Source organism: Macrotis lagotis, chromosome 4 (genome assembly GCF_037893015.1).
Source record: "Macrotis lagotis isolate mMagLag1 chromosome 4, bilby.v1.9.chrom.fasta, whole genome shotgun sequence".
Classification (NCBI taxonomy): domain Eukaryota; kingdom Metazoa; phylum Chordata; class Mammalia; order Peramelemorphia; family Peramelidae; genus Macrotis; species Macrotis lagotis.
The window spans coordinates 87,037,973-87,060,342 of NC_133661.1; the positions used below are offsets into that span (position 1 = coordinate 87,037,973).

The 22,370-nt window shown below is 33.1% G+C and overlaps 1 protein-coding gene across 1 annotated transcript in view; it reads left to right on the forward strand.

Moving 5' to 3' along the window:
* Positions 1-22,370, forward strand: part of CPXM2 (carboxypeptidase X, M14 family member 2) — a 219,341-nt gene that overhangs the window by 162,645 nt on the left and 34,326 nt on the right. Inside the window, exons 7-8 of the mRNA XM_074233422.1 lie at positions 2,782-2,870; positions 19,103-19,226. Of these exons, the coding sequence (XP_074089523.1) occupies positions 2,782-2,870; positions 19,103-19,226 (213 nt within the window). The remainder of the gene's footprint in view (positions 1-2,781; positions 2,871-19,102; positions 19,227-22,370) is intronic.

Here is a 22,370-nt window from a genome sequence, read left to right on the forward strand (position 1 = left end):
CATTCCACCTTCCTGTGTATTATCTGTTTACAGAGTTGGAATCAAGCTTGCATCAGAGAGGAATCTGGATATGCCACCATGAAGCCTTTGAGTCATTAATTATGGATCTTACTTAGAACAGATGTTTTCCAGTTTTACAGAAAATTAGGAGTTTCTAATTTCTCTTAACATCATCATTCATTCATTTACTCAAGGCACACATTTCTCTTTTGAATTTGATGTGCCTTGTATTTTTCTTGTGTGGGATTTCTACCAATGAAATAGAGGACCAGAATTTTTTCCTTTTTCCACATCCTCCTTTTTCAGAGATTCTTTTTTTCCTGCATTTCCTTTTTTTTTAAGACTGTAATATAGCTCTTGATTCTAAGGAATTGTTTATTTTATTCTTTGTGTTGCCTTGACTCCTGATATTGGCTTAACCATTCAACTTTCATGTTTAATTATTTATTAAAGCTATCCAGAATTTCTGGTATTCTTTTGTTTTCCAGATTCTTTCCATATTTTTTCATTACCCTTAATAAAAAAGATAGGTGTTCAAATTTGGTGAGGTTTTGTTATAATTATAACATGTATTTCTACAAATTTTCAAATACTTTCCTGTGTATTTCTACCTTAGTGGTATGAATTAGTGGTTCATATCCTTTGGAGTATTCCTAGATAATTCTCACTATGGGGTCACAGCTCAATATATTGTATGCTGATTATGATGTGTTTTTATACTCTGTCTATTGTCATAAATCATATTCACTCATGTGAATTATAAAAGATAACAATTTTTTAAACTGCATTCTTTGGTTATGGTTGGTCAATTCAATGGATTCATGTATTCAAGTTCAGAAAGAGTTTTTTCAAAATCATTGGTGATGTGGTATCATTTTGGTATTTCATTTCTTTTTTTTAAGTAAACACTTTCAGAGTTAGTGTTTTATAGATTCTTAATGCCTTCAGAGACTTTCCCTTTTCCCTTTTCACATTTAAGCAACTCACCAATGTTGCTGATGTTATTGTTTTGCTGAGTCCTTTTGGTCATGTCTTGACTCTGTGACCTCATTTGGGGTCTTGTTGGCAAAAATGCTAGAGAAGTTTGCCATTTCCTTCTCCAGCTCATTTTACATGAGAAACTGAGGCAAACAGAGCTAAGTCACTTGTCCAGGGTCACATAGGTAGTAAGTGTCTGAGGTCAAATTTGAACTCAGGAATCTAGTCTTCCTGCCTCTTTCCACTGCACTCAGTATCTACCCCAAATTTACCTATTCTTAGTTCACTTGCAAGATATGTTGTTCTTTGATTCATCCTAATTTCGGACTTGAGCTTGTTTTTATGAACATCACATGAAGATCTTGGCAAATATTGGCAAGATAATTCCAGTATTCTGGTGATATCTATTTATCAGTCCATGACAAAAAGCAGTTATTTCATGTTTACTCATGTTTGGCCCATTTCATATTTACCCATCTGTCTTAAAATGTTTGTAGCAGGTGTATTGTCATTTCTAATTCATTCTTCTATCTTGTCTTTTTTTGGCCCCCAAATACAAAGGCATAACATATGATCTACTGTTCTCTTGATCATACCAATCTGCTTGTATAATGATATACTGCTAGCCATTATTTCAGCAATTCTTCATTGTATATGTGTTACTGCTTACACCTTACACTCATTGTAGGCCACTCCAATGCCCTTAGGGGAGTCTTGATTTTAATTCTTTACTTTTTTTTTTTTTGCAAGGCAGTGGAGTTAAGTGACTTGCCCAAAGTCACACAGCTGGGCAATTTTTAATTGTCTGAGGTCAGATTTGAACTCAGGTCCTCCTGATTCCAGGGCCGGTGCTCTATTCACAGTACCACACAGCTGCCTTGATTTTAATTCTTTAGACAATGATTACCTAAAAAATATGGACATTGTTTCAGAAAACCAAAGAACACAAAACTTGGAGTCATAAAGACATTGTTTCAGAAAACCAAAGAACACAAAACTTGGAGTCATAAAGAACAATATAATTTAATAAATAAAATCCAATATGCTTTCCTCTGGTTAAATTCTGGACCTAGGTTTTTTATTTTATTTCTGTCTTTGTTTTTCTTTGTAAAATAGTTATGCTGAAATATTTGAATAATTATAGATCTTATTTAGGAGGTTTTCTATACATGACACAAATAACAAAAACCAGTTTATTTGTTAATGATAATACTATAGCCACATCTCAAAGACTATTAAAAATACTTTGCTATTTAAAAAAGACTAGTAGCAACTTCTTAAAGCCACTGATGTTATAGCTTGATAATGGTTTTTCCCCTTTAATGACTTTTCATGACTTGGTTTAGGTTTAAAAATACCTTCCTCATTCTTCTTCCAAGCAACTCCTAATTTTCACTCTAAACCTCTTAATGGATGCTAGGCATGCTAGGTGGCAAAGCTGATAAAGTGACTCAGAATCAGAGAGACTCATCTTCCTGAATTCATATCTGGCCACAGACACTTACTAGCTGTGTGACCCTGACCATGTCACTTAACTGTTTTTCTTAGCTTCCTCATTTATGAAATAAGCTGGAGAAAGAAATGCCAGTATCTGCCTAGAAAACCTCAACTGGATTGACAAAGAATCAGACTTGACTGAGACTAACTGAACAAGAACAACAAAAACTTCTTAACTTCCCAGACAAAATTGAACATGTCTTTGGTGACCACAAAAGCAACTAGTAAAAGACTAGGTACATAGTAAGTATTCAATAGATTGGTGAATTTATTTGAATAAATAAAAAGTTGTCTTTTTCCCCTTAGATCCTAATAACTATTATCACAGAAGGAATGAAATGACAACTACTGATGACTTGGATTTTAAGCATCACAGCTACAAAGAAATGAGACAGGTATGCCATGAATGGGCTCTTTTCATTTGTGGAATATGTGAAGGGGGTGGTATATAAATACAAGAAGTCCCCTTCAAGAGTCAGAATACTATAATATTAAAGTGGATATCAGAGTAGCTTTCCTAAAGAGATAACCATAAACTGAATAAAAGTTAATGGCTTCAAGATTTAGGTTATTCTGATATATTTTGACATGTTTCATTATCTCCTTATTGGTGAAATATTTTCCAAAATTTCAACCTGAAGATTTTCCCATAAGTAAAGTTCCAGCTTAGTATTTAGGTTGTGTTTAGCTGATCCAGAACATCTGAAGGAACAATGAAAAAGCCTAGGCATGAAGATGTCAGTTGACAAGTCTGACAAAGCCCTTGTCATTCTACTAATTCTATACCTCTGAAAGTGCCCGAATATATACACCCCTTGCTTCTCCTGTCCTAAGAGAAAATAACAAACTAAGAAAAGTTCTGCTAAGTATAACTCTTTCAAGGTTTGATAGATGTCATTAATTATATGCATCTAATAGCACTTTTAAGAACATCACATGCCCCCAAAGGGCAATAAAAAATGTGCATACCCTTTGATTCATCAATACCTCTACTGGGTCTATACCCTGAAGAGATCATGAAAAAAGGATAAAAACATCACTTACACAAAAATATTCATAGCAGCCCTGTTTGTGGTGGCAAAGAATTGAAAATTAAGTGAATGTTCTTCAAATGGGGAATGGCTGAACAAACTGTGGTATATTTATGTTATGGAACACTATTGTTCTATTAGAAACCAGGAGGGATGGGAATTCAGGGAAGGATTTGCATGAACTGATGCTGAGCGAGATGAGCAGAACCAGAAAAACATTGTATAACCTAACAGCAACATGGGGGTGATGATCAACCTTGATGGAGTTGCTCATTCCAACAGTGCAACAGTCAGGGACAATTTTAGGGTATCTGCAATGGAGAATATCGTCTGTATCTAAAGAAAGAATTGTGGAGTTTAAACAAAGACCAAATACTATTACCTTTAATTTAAAATAAAAGGTACCTTATTATGTAATTTTTCTAGCTCTTATATTTTATTTTTTCCTTAAGGATATGATTTCTCTCACAACACATTCAATTTTGATCAATGTATAGCAAGGGAACAATGTAAAGACTTTCAGACTGCCTCATGTGGGAGGTGGGAGCGGAAAGGAAGCGACATTGGCAGGGAAAAATAGTAAAATTCAAAAAACAATAAAAAAGAAAATAACATGCCTTCGAAAAACCTTTCAAAGAATGAGAAACCAGAGTAGCTTAAAAATGTCAACTATGATATGGAACTACCTAAAAACAAGCCTGCTTTAACTCTTTTTTAATTGGAATTTCGTTTTCTTTTTCCAGTTATGGTATGCAATAGCATTTCAATATTCATCCATTTTCAAATTTATGAGTATCATATTTTTCAACTACCCATCCTTCCCTCCTTCTTCCCCCTTACAGTGAACAGTCTGGTAAAAGTCATACATGTACATTCATATTTAATATTTTTACATATTAGTCATGTTGTGGAAAAGGAATGAAACTTAAGGGGGAAGAAAAAATTATGAGAAAGGTAAGAAAAACGTAAAAGAAGTTTTAAAAAACAGGAAAATAATAAACATTGAAACTTCGTGATTTTTTTCTCAGGATGTATATGGCTTTATCCATAGCAGGTCTTTCAAGGTTGTCTTTGATCTCTGATCTCTGAACTCTTGAGTGGAGCTGCATCCATCATAGTTGATCATCTCACAAAGTTGTTGTTAATATGTACAATATTCTCTTGGTTCTGCTCACTTCACTCTGCATTAGTTCATGTATTTCTTTCTATATTTCTCTAAAGTCTGACCACTCATGATTCCTTATAGAACAACAATATTGCATAAAATTCCTTAACATTCACATACCATAATTTGTTCAGCCATTTCCTAATTGATGGGTATCCCTTCAACTTCCAATGCTTTGCCACTACAAAAAGAATTGCTATTTTTAACATAAGACTTTTCACATTTTTTAATGATTTCTTTACATGTACTGCACTACATGGCACCTATACCAAAATTGACCATGTACTAGGGCATTAAAATCTTACAATCAAATGAAGAAAGGCAGAAATAAGAAAGGCATGCTTTTTCACATCTTGATGCAATAAAAATTACATGGAATAAAGACCCATGGAAAGATAAACCAAAAATTAATTGGAAACTGAATAACCTAATTTTAAAAATTGAGTGGATAAAACAACAAATCTTAGAAATAATCAACTGTTTCAACCATGAAAATGACAATAATGAAAAATCATACCAAAATTTATGGCATGATGCCAAAGCAGTTTTTAGAGGAAATTTTAAATCTCTAAATGTTCATTTAAATAAAATAGAGATCAATGAATTAGGCACACAATTAAAAAAGCTAAAAATGAGCAAATTTAAAATCCCTAGTTAAATATCAAATTAGAAATTCTGAAAATCAAAGAAATTAACAACATTGAAAGCAAGAAAAACATTGATCTAATGAATAAACAAGAATTAGTTTGACAAAAAAAAGTAAATAGATAAACATTTGGTTAATCTATTTTAAAAAAGAAAGAAGAAAACCAAATTACCCATATCAAAAATGAAAAGAGTGAACTCATCACCAATGTGGAGGAAATTAAAGAGATAATTTGGAGCTATTTTGTCCAACTATTATGCCAATAAATTTGGTGAGTAAAATGGATGAATATTTACAAAAATATAAACTACCCAGATTAACAGAAGAGGAATTAAAGTACTAAAATAACCCCATTTCAGAAAAAGAAATTGAAGAAACCAACAATAAACTAGCTAAGAAAAACTCTCCAGGACCAGATGGATTTACAAGTGAATTCTACCAAACATTTAAGGAAAAACTAATTCTAATTCTATTTAGAAGAATAAGAGAAGTTCTGCCAAATTCCTTTTTTTGACAACAATATGGTATTGATACCTAAACCAGGAAAAGCCAAAATAGACAAAGAAAATTATAAACATATCTTCCTAATGAATATTGATGCAAAAATCTTAAATAAAATTTTGGCAAACAGATTACAACAAGTTATTACTAGAATAACAGTCATGATGCGGTAGAATTTATATCAGATATGCAGAGATGGTTCAATATTAGGAAAAAACGATCAACATAATAGAACATATCAATAACAAAACTAACAGAAAACATATGATTACCTCAATAGATGGTGAAATGACCTTTGACAAATTACAATATTTATTCCTATTAAAAACACTAGAGAGTACAGGATAAATGGAGTTTTCCTTAAAATAATAAACAATATCTATATAAAACCAACAATAAATATTATATGTAATGGGGATAAATTGGATATTGCTGGGCTAAAGGGTATGATCAATTTAATTGCTCTTTGCGTATAGTTCCAGATTGCTCTCCAGAATGACTGGATCAGTTCACAACTCCTTCAGCAATGTAGTAATGTCACACTTTTCCCACATTTTCTTCAACATTTAACATTTTCCTTTTTTTGTCTTCTTAGCCAATCTGATAGGTATGATGTACCCAGCCTTAACTCACAGTACTGGAAGCCTAGGGTCCAGAAAAAGCAGACTGATAACTCCATTGCTCTTTGCCCTATTCATTTGACACCTAGGTGTTCAATATACCCTTCATTAGAATGTGGTATTCTGAGCGTTATTTCTTAAGAAGGTCATGCAAAAGCAGAATTGTGTTGAGAAGATAGCTAGAATGTGGATCAAGTGACTATTGCTTTAGGCCTCTAGGAATATTTAGTTTAAAAATAATAATAATTCTAAGTAAATGATATTTTAAGATTTGTAACAACTTTACACATTATTTAATTTGATTCCCACAACAACCCTTTGAGACAGATGATATCAACTCTACAGTTGAGGAAACTGAAGGTGAGATAAGTTATGTGACTTGTCTCAGAGAAAATAAAAGATTGAGGGAAAATATAGATACCCAACTTAGCACTAGAAAAGGGCTTCAATCAAAATCTGGATGACCATTAAAGCATATTGTAAAGCGAGGCTTGGATATATACATGGTGTCCAAATTATCTTTTGATTCTAAGATTCTGTAATTATAAGGGAAAAGTCTAATTGTGTACATATGGAAGAGCAGACATAGCAAGACCTCACTAAACTTGGTTACTTGTTGTATAGACCATATATATTTGAGGACTGAGGTTTGTGTTCAATAAAGGATTGAATAGTCAAATGGAGTCAAATATGTAAAATATGCCACACTTTGGAACACTGGGACTGAGATAAAGAGGACAGTATGGCATATTTGCAAAGGTGTCTGGATTCTTCTTTTGACTGGAACCCAATGACACAAACCAATTCAATTTTATCTAACCATCTCATTTCCCTTCAAATACCAAAAAATTTCCAGACTCATTTCTGCACAGACTTAGGTGTGGGATGTGCCAAAAAAATATTTCTTCCTGTCTTGCTCTTCAGAAATCAAGATAATTTATTTGGACGTGAATCATTTTTGGTGCTCAAAATCTTTGGTGTATTTCTGCTGGATGACTCATCTTTCAATTTTATAGAGCAATTGTGTACTGAGTCACAGATTTAGTTCATTAGAGATTTCATGGCCTATTTTTTCAGTACAAAGAATAGACAATTATAAACTCAATTGGCATAATTAATGTCAAGAATAATAAATCTAAATTGATTTAAATAATTATTGCATAGATCAAATCAAAAGTATCCTTAAAAGTAATTTTAGGTTTTTCAAGATGCATTAAAACTCTTTTTCTCATAGAGTATCCAAGTTGGAAGAATCTTAAGAAATAACAAATCTAATATCTCTTCCACAAACTTAGAATATTTCACTTTCACATTACCTGAACCCTTCTCTTTTCCAAAATAAACACTATTAGTTCCTTCAGCATCCTTTTATATGACATGAATTCAAGGTCTTTTACATCTTATTTACACTCCCTCTGCATACTGTCAAGCTCATTTATGTCCTCTTCAAGTTACCATTTCCAGAACTGAACAGAATATTCCATATATGGTCTTCAGATCTGGAAGCTAAGCCTCCCTTCACTAACATTATTGAAACCCCCAGATCTTTTTAAGACAAACCTGTGACCTGAATATACTTCCTTGTGTTTTTTTTTTTGAACCTCAATGTGAGATTCTACATTTATATCCCCTGAACTTTACATTATTAAATTTAATCTAATGCTTTGGTCAGTGAAGATCTTTTGACTTCCTGAATTTTTAATTTAAGGTATTGTCTCTTCTAATTTTGTGCCATCTGCAAATTTCAAGATTATATCATCTATGCCTTTCCACGAGATCAATAAAAATATTAAGCAGCACAGAGCCAAACCATTCCCTGGACATTCTTCTTCCAAGCTAACAAGGAGTGACTCCTCTTCCAATCTTTGCATTCAATCAATTTGGAATTCATCTTAATGAATGATCTCCTTGTCAATGTCTCTCTTTACCACTAGAAAAAATATTTCACCAAATGCTTCACTTAATCCTAAATAATTTACATCTAAATGATTTCACTGATCTACTCCCACTAGTTACTAATTCAAAAAAAAAAACATTAAAAGGGAAACAAGGAAACTGGTGATGACTGGCTCTTTCAAATCAACACTTCTTCTAGATGTGCATTAACCATACTTTAATGATTCATTCTAGACTTTTCTCAAGAATTGAAGTTTATTCACAGGATTAGAGGTTTTAAACAACATTTTTTTTCCTGCTTTTGAAAATTATGATATCATTTTCCCTTCTCTATTTCTATAACAAATTTCCCATTCTCCATGATTTTTCAACTATCACTGACAGTGGCTCACCAGTCATAGACACCAAGAACCCAAGGATGGAGTTCTTGTGTCACTTGATTTGAATTTACAAGAGCAACCAAGTACTTTCTTGCTATATTCTTACTAATCTAGGATACCAACTACTCATTAGACAATTTTTGTTTGTTTTGCGTTTTTTAAATTTCTAGTGCAAAAGTCTTTCTTTTTTTGTCAGAGTAAGTAAAATGTAATTAACAATTAGATAACCTTCTCTTTCTTTCTTTCTTCAGTTAGCATAATCTGATATCACATCAAACCAGAGTCTGATCCCTTTTTGATCCCCTTCTTTACCTCAGCATAGCTGTTGTTTGCCCTTAATTCTTGAAGGCTATGACATCAGGGAGGTGATGCCATGACATGCCCATGAATTGAATTTGAGTGCAGGTGGGGTTGGGGGTCTGTGTTTAGTCACCAGCCTCACTTTCTCCTCTGGAGCCATTTGTCCCCAATGGCCAGGTAGATCTGGATGACTGGAGACAGTCCTGAATGACAGGCAATCAGGGCTGAGTTGCTTGTTCAGGGTCACACAGCTAGAAAGTGTTAAGTGTCTGAGGATGAATTTGAACTCAGTTCCTTTAGAATCCAAGGTCTGTGATCTATCCATCATACTACTCAGAAAAGACACAAAACAAAGCAAAACACAACAAACAAAAACAGGAACTTTTGCAGTCTTTTGCTTTCCTCACCAACCTCTAAAGCTCTTTCTGAGCTTTAGAGTTCATTGCACTATATATACACATGTAAGACCATACCATATTCTGATAGTCATCCCTTGCTACATGCTTTGCTTTCTTCTTCATAGCATAGCTTTTAAAATTTCAGGCATCCCTACCAATCTCTTGAAGTAATTCCTATTTGTTTGCTTTTATTTCTCAAAAGAATTCAGTCCTTCTAAATCTTCAGAATTTAATTCTTGAATTTTCCCTATAGAATTTTTAGTCTATGACAACCCACATAACTTTCGTCTTCATCCTTTGAAATTTACCTTTTCCAAATCTAAGATGAATGTTGTTTGAGTTAGCTTTCCTCTTCCTTTCTATACAATATTTAGGAGAGTATAGTCTAGGAGAGCTTTAATATATGCTATTATATGCATAACATAATATATAATCAAATATATGTACATTATATTAAATATGCTTATATATTATGCATAACTATATCCATATAAGCTTATCCATAACATGACAGCATTTATCACATGTAGTATATCATTATTTAGTATAGTTATCATATCATTTTAGCATTGATTTTTTTGTTTAGTTAGATTTTATTTTGTTTAGTCATCATATTAATGTCCAACTAATAATATTATATTATATAACCTAAAATTTATTTTATCACTAATAATAATGCCATTATTATATTTATAGATATCTAGTATAGTACAGCATAGTACTTTTAAACTTTGCAGAATATCGTACATAGGTTGCATCCATCTCAACTGATTCAGCAATACTGTGATGTTGATGAATTATTGTCCTCATTTTTAGATAAGTAAAGTGAGAGGGATTGGGGCAGGAGAGGGGAAGAAGTGGAAATGAAGAGAAGGGGAGAGAGGGAGAAAGGGAGAGAGGAAGATGGGGAGACTGACAAACAATATAACTTATGTAGCTTGTTCAAGGTTACTCAATAAATGTCTGAGAAAGCATATGAACTCAGGCCCTTCTGACTCAGGCTTTTGCCCATGGAGTCCCTGAGCTGTTTCTAATGATGATGTTTTCACCATTTCAGTCCTAGCAACCAATTCCTCCATGTAAGTAAATATCAGATTCAATATAGGATTTCTCCTTGTTGCTTGTCTGCCTTTTGAAGGATGGCATTTACATTTTGATAAGTCAAGAAGTTATTAGCTATTCTCTTTCTGGCAGCAAGAGAGCATGAACAAATGTTTAGATAATTGAAACCCCCTGATATTATTCCCTGCCTCTTGGCTAGGTTTCAGGCCTATTTTCAGCTGCATTTATTTGTAGTTTGCTCCCATGAGTATAACTTTTTTAATTTTAAATATGTGGAATAAAACAAACATTTCCATAATATTATTCAATAAAAAGGTGATTACACATGAAACTACAACTCTACAATGCACAATCTGCTATTTTTTCAAATATAAAACAAAATTAACTTGCAAATTTCTTTTTCTTTCTTCCCTCTCCCCAACCCCAACTATATAGATAGATGATATAGATATAGATATAGATATAGATATAGATATAGATATATTTCTATTTATCACTTCTTTCTCTAGATGCAGATAACATTTTTCTTCATAGTTCTTTTGAGGTTAATTTGAGAATTTATAATAGTTAAACTAACTCATTTACTCAAAGCTGTTCTTAAAACAATATTGATATTACTGTATACAATGTTCTCTTGATTCTGCTCATTTCATGTAAGAATTTCCATATTTTTCTAAAATTATTGAGCTCATCCTTTCTTACAGCATAATAGTATTCTATCACAATAATATACCACAATTTATTCAGTCATTTCCCAGTGAATGGGCACACTCACAAAAAGAATTGCTCTAAACATTTTAGAATAGAGAGGTTGTTTTAATTTTTCCTTAATTATCTTCAGAAATAAACCAAGTAATATGATTGCTGAGTCAAAGAGTATAGGCAGTTTAATAACTCTTTGGGCATAATTTCAGATTACTCTACAAAATGGTTGGATTTGTTGACAATTTCACTAATATTGAATTAATATCTCAATTTTTCAACATCCCTTCTAACATTTGTCACTTTTCTATCATAGTCATTATAGTAGATATTAAATAATATTTCAAGATTGTTTTAATTTGTATTTATCTAATCAATAAGAATTTAATTTCATGCCTGTAAATTATTGTTATTTCTTCAAAGGAAAAACTACCTGTTTATATCCTTTATATCCTTTTATATCCTTATATTATTTTAGGAATGACATATTCTTATAGATTTGACAAAATTCTTTATATATTTTTAAAAATGAAACTTTTATCTAATAATCTATAGAAAATTTTACCCAATTCTCTGCTTCCCTTCTTATCTCAGCTACCTTATTTAACTTAAGGTAATCAAAATTAACTATCTGCACCTAATTTTGCTTTTTGTCTTCTGTTTTTTTCATAAATTGTTCATCTACCCATGTCTGATAAGTATTATATTTCATGTTCTTCTAATTTTCTTGTAAAATTTCTTTTTATATCTAAGTCACGTATACATTTTGACCTTGGTAAATAGCCTAAGCTATTTGTCTGTGCACAGTTTTTGTCACACTACTTTCCAGTTTTCCCCCAAATTTTTATCAAATAATGAATTCTTATTCCAAAATCTTAAACCATTTCACTTGTCAAAAACAAGGTTATTATGCTTATTTTCTTCTGTAAATTGTATGCCTACTCTAATCTATTGATCTACCATTCTAGTTCTTAGCCAGTAATAGATAGTTCTGATAATTACTGTCTTATAATTCAGTTTAAGTTCTGGTACTATTTAATTTCCTTCCTTTATACTTTTAAAAATTAAATCCCTCTATATTCTTAACTTATTGTTTCTTCAAAATGAATTTTGTTATTATTTTTCTATTCCATATTCAAATTTATGATTACTATTTGTGAATATTCCTCCATCTTATTTTACTCACTATTTTCCTTCTCAACCTATACCCTTCCCTTTTATTCCTTATTTTAGCCACCCTTAAAAAAAATCCCTCCCCCACTCTTTTACCCCAATTTTCTCACCTCTCTAGAGGTTCAGGATACTTCTAAACTTCAACAGATACCATCTATCATCTACCTATCATCTATCTATTTATCTATCTATCTATCTATCTATCTATCTATCTATCTATCTATCTATCTATCTATGGATCTATCATCTACCCATCCATCTATCTATATGTAATGTTGTTTCCTCTTCAATCCAGGTGAGTTAGATTCAATATTATCAGCCCTCCATCTCCACCTACTTCCCTAATATTAGCTCTTCTTTCATGCCCCCTTTTCATGTCTTTTCCTACTCAATTTTGTCTTTTAGAATCATTGCATCATATGCAACTCAGTCTCAATATTTCTTTCAAACTACCTTAGACATTTGAAGTTTTCTTTTAATTAATAATTATTAATATTTTATATTAATAACATTTTCATATGTCATAAGTAAAAAGTTTGACGTTCATCAATGACTTATAATGAATGTTCAATAATTTCCTTAAACTTCTTTTGGATCCTTTATACTGAATTTTCTATTGGCTTCTGGTTTTTTTTTATAATTATCTCAAAGTCAGCTTATCAAATGTCCATTTTTATTTAGATTATAATAAATTTTGGGGTATATTAATATCAATTATAAATTATATTTAATTAATATTAATATTGAATACATTGATATAAATATAGTGTTACCTTAATCTCCTCCTCTTTTAACTATCCTGTTTCTTTTGATTTATTATATCTATACAGAGCCATCTTCCACTTATGGATTTTATTGCTTCAAGTCTTAGTGATAAACATGAGATCAGATTTTCCCCCTTCTATTGGCACCTCTCGTTCCCTTTGCTTGTTAACTTAAATATTTAACATCTGTGTAGACTGGCTACCTGAGGCCATTCCTACTAATTCCTTTCTTCAATATTTTCTGTGAGCTGATTATCTCAGCTTCTATTTTTCCTTCACTGACACTGATATCTGTGGTGTCCACCTTTTCTTTACATCTAGGACTAGGTCATCATTTCTTAAATGTACTGTCCATGTCATAATAACAACATTTAAAACTCAAGAAGACAAAATCTCTCAAAAAACTTCTAAAATCATAGTGATAAATTCCACACCTTTCTGTTTTCTGATTCCTCTTTGAGAAATTATCTTAACTTCTCACATTAAACAGTTACTAATGACTTCAAAATAAGTCATGCCTATATTTACCTTACTGAAACTTGCATTTTTCTGGGCTTTGTATTTATAGAATCTGGAGTTAGCTGAAGAGAGACCTTTCAGGTGTTTCACATCATCTCCGCAGCATGTGGTATTGCCAGAAAAAAGTAATGCTTCTGTTCTAATCTATTTATGATAGAAAGGGCCTCCCAGCACTAAAGTATTAGAGATGCCATGAAAAATCTGTGGCTTGGGAATAAAATGTGTTTTTCACAGAAATACTATGTAAGTCGAATATTGAAAAAAAGATGATTTCGCATGGTAAGATTCTTCTTATGTGACACATGACAATACCCCAAGGCCTTTATATATAACTGAAATCTCAATTGTGAATGTAGCATATTTTTTGTCTGAATTGAATTAAGTATGAAATTGTGGTTTATGGCATATTGAAGCAGACTTCCATTTAGCTCAATTAAGTTATGAAGAGATTCTATTATATACTATATTATAGTGTAATATATAATATATATTTTATATACGTTTGTACATCTATACACATATATACATACACATTTACCTATACTCATATATACAGAGATAGGTGAAGAATCCATTACTGTATCAGAAGAAATCAATCCCTCCACCAATGGAGTCTGCCTCCTCCCCCATGACTTCTCATAAATTCCAAGAAATTGCCTTAGACTCATAGAGGTTAAATGATTTTCCCAGAGTCACAAAGAATGATGAAACAGAGAAAATAGAAAAATAAAACATAGGAATATGCTTCACCAAATGATAGTATTAATCAAGAACTTTTTATATGTTAAAAATAAATCTTTTGAGGGGCAGTTAGGTGGCGCAGTGTATAGAGCACCGGCCTGGAGTCAGGTGTACCTGGGTTCAAATCCGGCCTCAGACACTTAATAATGACCTAGCTGTGTGGTCTTGGGCAAGCCACTTAACCCCATTGCCTTGGAAAAACTAAAAATCAATCAATCAATCTTTTTATTTTTTTATTTTTTGTAAGGCAAACGGGGTTAAGTGGCTTGCCCAAGGCCACACAGCTAGGTCATTACTAAGTGTCTGAGACTGGATTTGAACCCAGGTACTCCTGACTCCAAGGCTGGTGCTTTATCTATCCACTACGCCACCTAGCCGCCCCAATCAATCTTTTTAAAAACTTTGTTCTGGGGGGTGGCTAGGTGGCGCAGAGGATAGATAGAGCACCAGCCCTGGAGTCAGGAGTACCTGAGTTTAAATGTGGCCTCAGACACTTAATAATTGCCTAGCTGTGTGACTTGGGCAAGCCACTTAAGCCCATTGCCTTGTAAAAAAAATGAAAAAAACCCCCAATTTGTTCTGGCATTCATTCTTCTTTTTTCTAATAGGTGTCAAGTTTTCAGTTATTGTTATTCCTATTTTTATCTCCTTTTTCCTGGCACATAGTTATGTTCTCTTAAGCATGTTAAACTGTGGTAGGGATAGTTGATACTTTAAATATTTTTCATTATTGCAGTCACATAGGTAAGTTTCTAAGATAACTTTGCTAAATTACTTTTGTGTTAGCCAGAATTACACCACAGATTTTTAGTCAATAAAAGATGTGTAATGTAGCTATGAATAGCTTGTCTGATTAATTTAATATTACACAGGGCTATCATTCCCAGTAACATGTCTATTTTTGTATACTTGCTGCTCCCCAACGTACATACAATTTAAAGATTCTTTAAAATAATCACTAACTCATTTCTGTCACTAATTAAATACTTCTCTTCCTAACACTAACATGTGGTCCCTTTAACTCAGTTGAGATAAATATTTCATCCCAATTGAATTTCAGTTGTGACACATTTCACTTAATAAATAAAAACTATCCTTGTTCATGGAAATGCCAGGATCTTAATGCTCTACATTTGATCACTCATGGATTTCATCACTAGATAATACTATAACCAGGTAATAATCTTAGAAGATATTAAAAACTGATCTAATTCCAAGTTAAACCTAAACTTCAATACCTAGTTGACAAATATTTCTAAACTTCTATATTTCACCTTAATATGTTTTTGTTATTCCCTTATACCTGCTTATCTCAACTGGTGGTGGATGGTGTTAATGAGATTAATAATACCTTGGAGACTTGGAGACTCCACTAATATTATTGTTTTATTGCCACATATGTCACCTTTCACTTCATTTTGGTGAACTTGTACCACTCATTGCTTGGAAGGATGGAAGATGCTAGGTCCTTCATATAATTACAGAACAGGCAAGGACTTTAGAGAACATCCAGTCTCTATAAACGAAGGTACTCAAACCCAATAATTGAAACAGTTTGCTCAGGATCCATATAAATCCATTACCACAATTCCTAAGTGGGAGAAAAAGTAATCCCATGAGTTGATATCTTTATACACAGCCTAGCTAAGTTTGTAAGAAAGTTAACCTTCAGATGATGAATTATTTGGCTGAATCAATCCACAGAAAAAAAATCTGAACATTATATAAAAATATCATGCTTGTAAATAAGAGTTTTCACTTAAAATACACACACACTATATGTCTATATAGACCCTGATGAAGGTTAAAGGAAAAGGAGATGGCAGAGAATGAGATAGATAGAAAGTCTCATGAAATGAGCTTGAATTTGAACAGACTTCAAGAGATGAAGGAGAAAAGAAGGCTCTGGTGTGCTGTGATCTATTGGGGTCACAAAGGTTCAGACACAAAAGAATTACTGAACAACAAAATATGTGTGTGAATGCACACATATACAAACATATATACATATATAAATTATCCATCTCTGTCAACATCTCCATCTTTTTTGTATGCCCACTGCTTATCAAAGACTTTATCAAACGACTTTGTGACAATCAAGTTATAAGATGCCCGAAACAATCCCTTGGAATATCAATCAAGTTATTCTGTCAGAAAGGAAATAAATTTAGACAAGTATCACCTATACTTAATAGAGAGCTAGGTTGACTTTTAATGATCAATTGTCACTTACCTTTCTTATAAATAATTTCTTTAATAATATGTTCCAAATTTTTGCAAGGATTCAAAGTCAAGTTGAACAGTCTATAGCTGGAAAACTCTACCCTCCTCTGATTTTATTTCATCTTCCCCCTTCATTGTTTGGAGAACTTCTTTCAAGAAATTTCCTTCCTCTTATAATTGAAGAATTGTGTGACTCTTTCAAAACTGACTCTTTTTTCAAATAGAGGGGAAATTTGATCTTTGTGTGTACATAGCTCTTCCCTGTGATAGAAACTTGCTCAAGATCACATGGCAAATTTTGGGGTCAAGATTCATTAGGCAGTTGATAGAACACTGGCCCTGGAGTCAGGAGGACCTGAGTTCAAAGTCAACCTCAGACACTTAATAATTACCTAGCTGTGTAGCCTTCGGCAAGTCACTTAACCCCACCTTTAACACACACACACACACACACACACACACACACACACACACACACACACACACACACATGATTCATTAGACTGCAAATTGTTTTCTGCATCATATTGCCTTTCTTGATATCTCAACATACTGGTTCAACCCCAAAACATCTTATTCTCTTCTTGGAAACCTTCACTCCAGAACTAAAATAATGAGATAAAAGAAAAAAGGTTTTTTCTTACAGCTTTCAACATTAATTATCCACAGTCTTCAGCAAGCTCTTAGAGTTAGCATATTAACCTTTAAAGCTTTTCATATTCATATGAGACTGTACTAGTAATACTATTGAATTGTAATCCAACTTTGAAAATAACAGTAATACAAAGACCTTTAAGAATCAGAGTGGGAATCTTAACAGGAAGAGAATTTTTAATATTTAATAAATCCTTTTATTTTTAATCTGCATTTCTTTTTTTAGATAGATGTTTGACCCCACAGCATCTTTTTAAATCTTTCCATCCTGAAGGATTTGATTCAAATATAATAAGCAGATTGGATGTATTTCTAAGTGCAAGTATAAAATAGAAGAAGCATTTTTGGGGGGAAAAATGTTTTAATACAATGATTTCTTTCCCTTCATCATTTTTGTGGCATTTGTCAACAAAACATTTTTTACCAAGTTTAGCTTCAGTTCAACACTCAGATTCTCCTGGAGTTATGAACCAGTCACTAGGTTTTCTAAGAAGAAATGAACTAGCCCAAGTCAGAAAAGGAGTTGGTCAAAGCTCCCATGCCCATCTTTAATGGTATTGTGCCTATTAGTAGCTCCTGCACTTCCATGATCAGTGAGAAAGGAAAACTATAAATAAAAAATATATTATGTTAATAACATAAAAAATGTGTTGGACTAGGTGAGTCATCAAGTTCATTATAGATCTGACTCTGATTCTTAGGTCTTGCACCTAGTAGCTTACATTTGTTTACTGTTAAGTAGCAAGAAATCCCTTGTAAGGATTTTGTTATTTCTTCTTTACTAGGGCAGCTTCAGTTGCATTCACCAAAGTGATCATTATTTTATTATTTTCCTGGGAAAGCAAATCAACTTCTCTATAATATGACTATAAGGGAACATCTTTGTGTATGTATATGTTGTATTTGTAGGTATATATATATATATATACATATATATATGTATATATATATACACATATATATGTATGTATACAAATAATTTATAGGTACGTATGTGTATATTTATAGGTATATATGTATATAATATATATATATATATACTCATGTAAATATGCATTTATACACTCATATACAGACATACACACACACACACACCTTACTTTTGGAGAGCATGAGAGCCATTGTAATTTTAGGCTACAGTAAGAGGAATATAGCATATAAGAATAAAGGAGATAAGAAGATCTCTATGTCCAATCCTAGTCAGATATCATTTGGTGTATTGTGCATTCATTATAGGAAAGATATTGATAAGGTGGAGAGCATCCAGAGGAAAAACAACCAGGATGGTAAAGGCTTTCTAGTTAATGACATAGGAGAATTGGTGGAAGGCACTATACCTTAGGCACTTAACCTTTCTCATCCATTAAATGAGAAGTTATCATTAGTTGGTCTCTCCAAGCAAATCTATGACCCTTTGTTTAGTTTGGACAAGAGGAGATTTTTGGGGAACATGATTAATGCCATCCATTATATATGATGGCACACTGTCCCAAAATGGCAGAATTTGGAATAGTAATGGGTGGGTTATTTCAAAAAGGCAAGTTTAGGCTTCACATAAGGAAAGACTTTCTAACAATTGAAGTTAGGCAACAATGGAATGGACTACTTCAGAAGGTAATGGCTTTCCCTTTACTAAAATTCTTCAGATGAATGCCAAATATTTATTCTGGGGGTATGTTGTATGGGGGTGAGAGGCAAGATTCCACTGTTTTAACTCAGAAATACTGTGATGCTGTATAAACAGTGTGAGACTCATACTTCTCATAGTGAATTCAAGAGTTTATCTTTGAAAATTACTTATTGAATGACAAGGGTCTATTAGAAATATGTTTTTGTTTATTTTCTTTTTCAGTTGATGAAGATGGTGAATGAAATGTGTCCAAACATCACAAGGATTTACAATATTGGCAAAAGTTACCAAGGGCTGAAGTTGTATGCTGTGGAAATTTCTGACAACCCAGGAGAGCACGAAGTTGGTTAGAATTATATGGCTTTATGAAATATATGTAACTTTCTTAGATACCACCTTAGATGGAGGAAGAAATTTGTGACTTTTAATAGTTGCTAGACACTTCGAAAAATCATTTTAGACCAAAAGTTTAAAGAGTATTTATTCATCATGAATCTTTTTCAAAGAAGTGATTGCTCCAATATTGATTTGGTAAACAGATATAAATTCATAGAATCATAGGGTATTTCTATACATCTTATTTTACGGTGGCATTTACATCAGAATATTTTTTTTTAGCTTTTTGCAAAGCAAATGGGGTTAAGTGGCTTGCCCAAGGCCACACAGCTAGGTAATTATTAAGTGCCTGAGACTGGATTTGAACCCAGGTACTCCTGACTCCAGGGCCAGTGCTTTATCCACTATGCCACCTAGCCGCCGCCCCCTTTTTTTACATCAGAATATTTTAATAATTTTTAACGATTTTTATTTTTTTTCTATCATTAGAGTGAAGCATAAAGGCAAGAATGAGAATGATAATACATAATAACACTTTGCAGTTAAAGATCCTGTGAGATGATTAGAAAAATGGCAAATCGTTCACTTACCATGTGAAGAAAATGAGACAGAGAGAGGTTATTGATTTTAATAAGTCACATGGGCACATAGATTTAAACCTGAGAGGGTCCTAGAAGACTTAAGTCATCTAATCCAATCCCGTCATTTGATGTTTAGGAAAATGAAACCTAGGGAATTTGTGACTTGCTCAGGATCATACAGCTAAGCAAATGGGAAATCAGAAATTTACTCTGAGATCTTCTTACTTCAAGCCTACTTCTAATTAGACAGAATAAACCTGTACCTCTCTATAAAGTTTTAGTTTTCCCTTGAAAAAGTGTCTGCAAAATATTTCACTAGTATAGGTGCAAATTTCATGTGGTTCTCTTACTTACATCGAGTATAGGCAGGTTTTTTTAATTGCCTATTGCATCTTTGTAACAATGATTTTAAAAAGTCTCTAATGTAGGAGTCTTAACCTGAAGTTCATATACCTCTAAGGAGGCTATGGATAGACTTTCACCTAGTTTTGGGGGAAAAAATCATCTTTACCTTCACTAATCTTTGATTTCCTCTGTAATAATGTTTTATTTTATGGATTTAAACATATTATTCTTAAAAGGAGCCCATAGACTTCACAGAACAGCAAGGTCCGCATAAAATAAGTTAAGAAATCCTGCTCTAATTAGAAATCCCATAACTTATACATGTTGTTGAAACATTGGATTGTTGTACAATTTAAAAATTTCCACTCCTAAAACATAACCATAACCCAATAAATGAGGTACGTTTCCAGCAAAGTTTTGTTCTGACATGTCAATAGTATATGGTCATGGACTCAAAAGCTGTGCAAGACCACACACAATGAATATCACTTATAAATTGGAATCTGGATCCCAGAGAGCTTCAGTATTTTTTCTAGCATCACCAGGACTAGAAGTGGATCTATGAGGTAGTCAAAGGAGGACTCACACCTCTGGTATGAGTGCTTGCCAAGTCCTTTTTTTATCGCTGTTTATTCACTTTGGTTTCTATCTGTTATCCAATTCTCACCCGTGCTTTCAAGAAGCTATAGTATATGCAGTGGTCCCACCATAGTAAAACAATATCAGCAAATAGGCTAAAGCAGGCCTCAAACCCCTCAGTAGAGTTGGGAGATGTCTACCCAGACATGTGAAGACCTCCCCTGGCAGAATAGGAAGATGAGAACAATTTGGACCAATGGCCAGAGATGCAACTAAAGCAGGTGTTGTGGATTTTAGAGCTTGGTCAGGCATCAAAGCTGTCAAAGATGTATCCTGGGCCACCATTAGACATCTTGACTTTTATCTTGCCACTGGAATTTGATGATGCTGGAAGAGAGAATAAAGCTGATGACCTTGTACAGTTCTGCCTCCCTTAAATTCAGCTCACATATTAGTCAAGTGTGTCAACCTGATTTCATTGGTCCTCTTAGAAAATGAAATACAAACAGCAGCATCCAATAGAGGATAAACCCCAGTAGCACTTTCTATCCAGCTAGAAAGACTTAAAGATTGAGATTATAAATCTCACTGAAGGAACAATCCAACTGAGTTAATAGAGATTCATCATCATAAATTTGGCTGCTAGCTGATTAATTTTTTGGCAATTTATTAAACACTGTACTCAAGGGAAGGGATATTTCCAGTCTGTATTGAGACAATCTTTGAAAAACTACTGCTTTTGAGTAAAAAAAAAATCTTAATCCTTAAAGAAGTTCATTTGGCAAGTGAGAAAATTGAGGGACTCTCTTATCTAAAGTCCACAACTGGTAAGTATATAGGTAGAGTTTGAACTGGGGTCTTTCTGACTCCAGGTTAGCACTTTTATCCAATGTTCTAACTCACTATAAAGAATTCTGGATTTGGTGTTAAAGCCTGTGGTTCAAATTCTGTTCTACCACAGCTTTGTGACTTTGAGCAAGTCTTAGTCTCTTTGACTTTCCTCTTCAGTATGTAGGAGATATTATATATGCTGCCGTGTGTGTGTGTGTGTGTGTGTGTGTGTGTGTGTGTGTGTGTTATAAATGTCCACAGAGATGTGAAGAGATATGACTCTGTGGAGGAAATCAGTGGATATCTCTAGTTTCCTGCATTTTCCCTTCTCTAAGGAAGACTGATTCCTGCTAGGAGGCAAGACAGTGAATTGGCATCAGAGGCTGGCTACTCTCTGTATTGGACTAGAATTATGTCTAAATTTTGTTAGTCTATTAGAAGTATTTTTAGGTTCAAGCTATACTACTAACTACTATCCCTTAATGGGAAGAAGTACCCCAAAATTAATAGTCAAGGCTTAGGTTTCTCCCCACCAAATGTCATTTCACCAAGACCATACACAATGAATATAATTTATAAATCAGAATCTGGATCCCAGAGGTCTTCAGTAGTTTGTCTAGCATCACCAAGAAGACTTATTGTCTACTTGTTAGTACTAGAATTCAAAGTCTTCTTGTTCCCAGTTCAAGGCACCTTGGTTCAATGGAAAGAGCATTGCACCTGGATTTAGGAGACTGGATTTAAAACCCTCGTTACATATTAGCTGCATGACCTGGCACAATTTACATCATCCTTCTTAACTGTATAATAATTTTTTT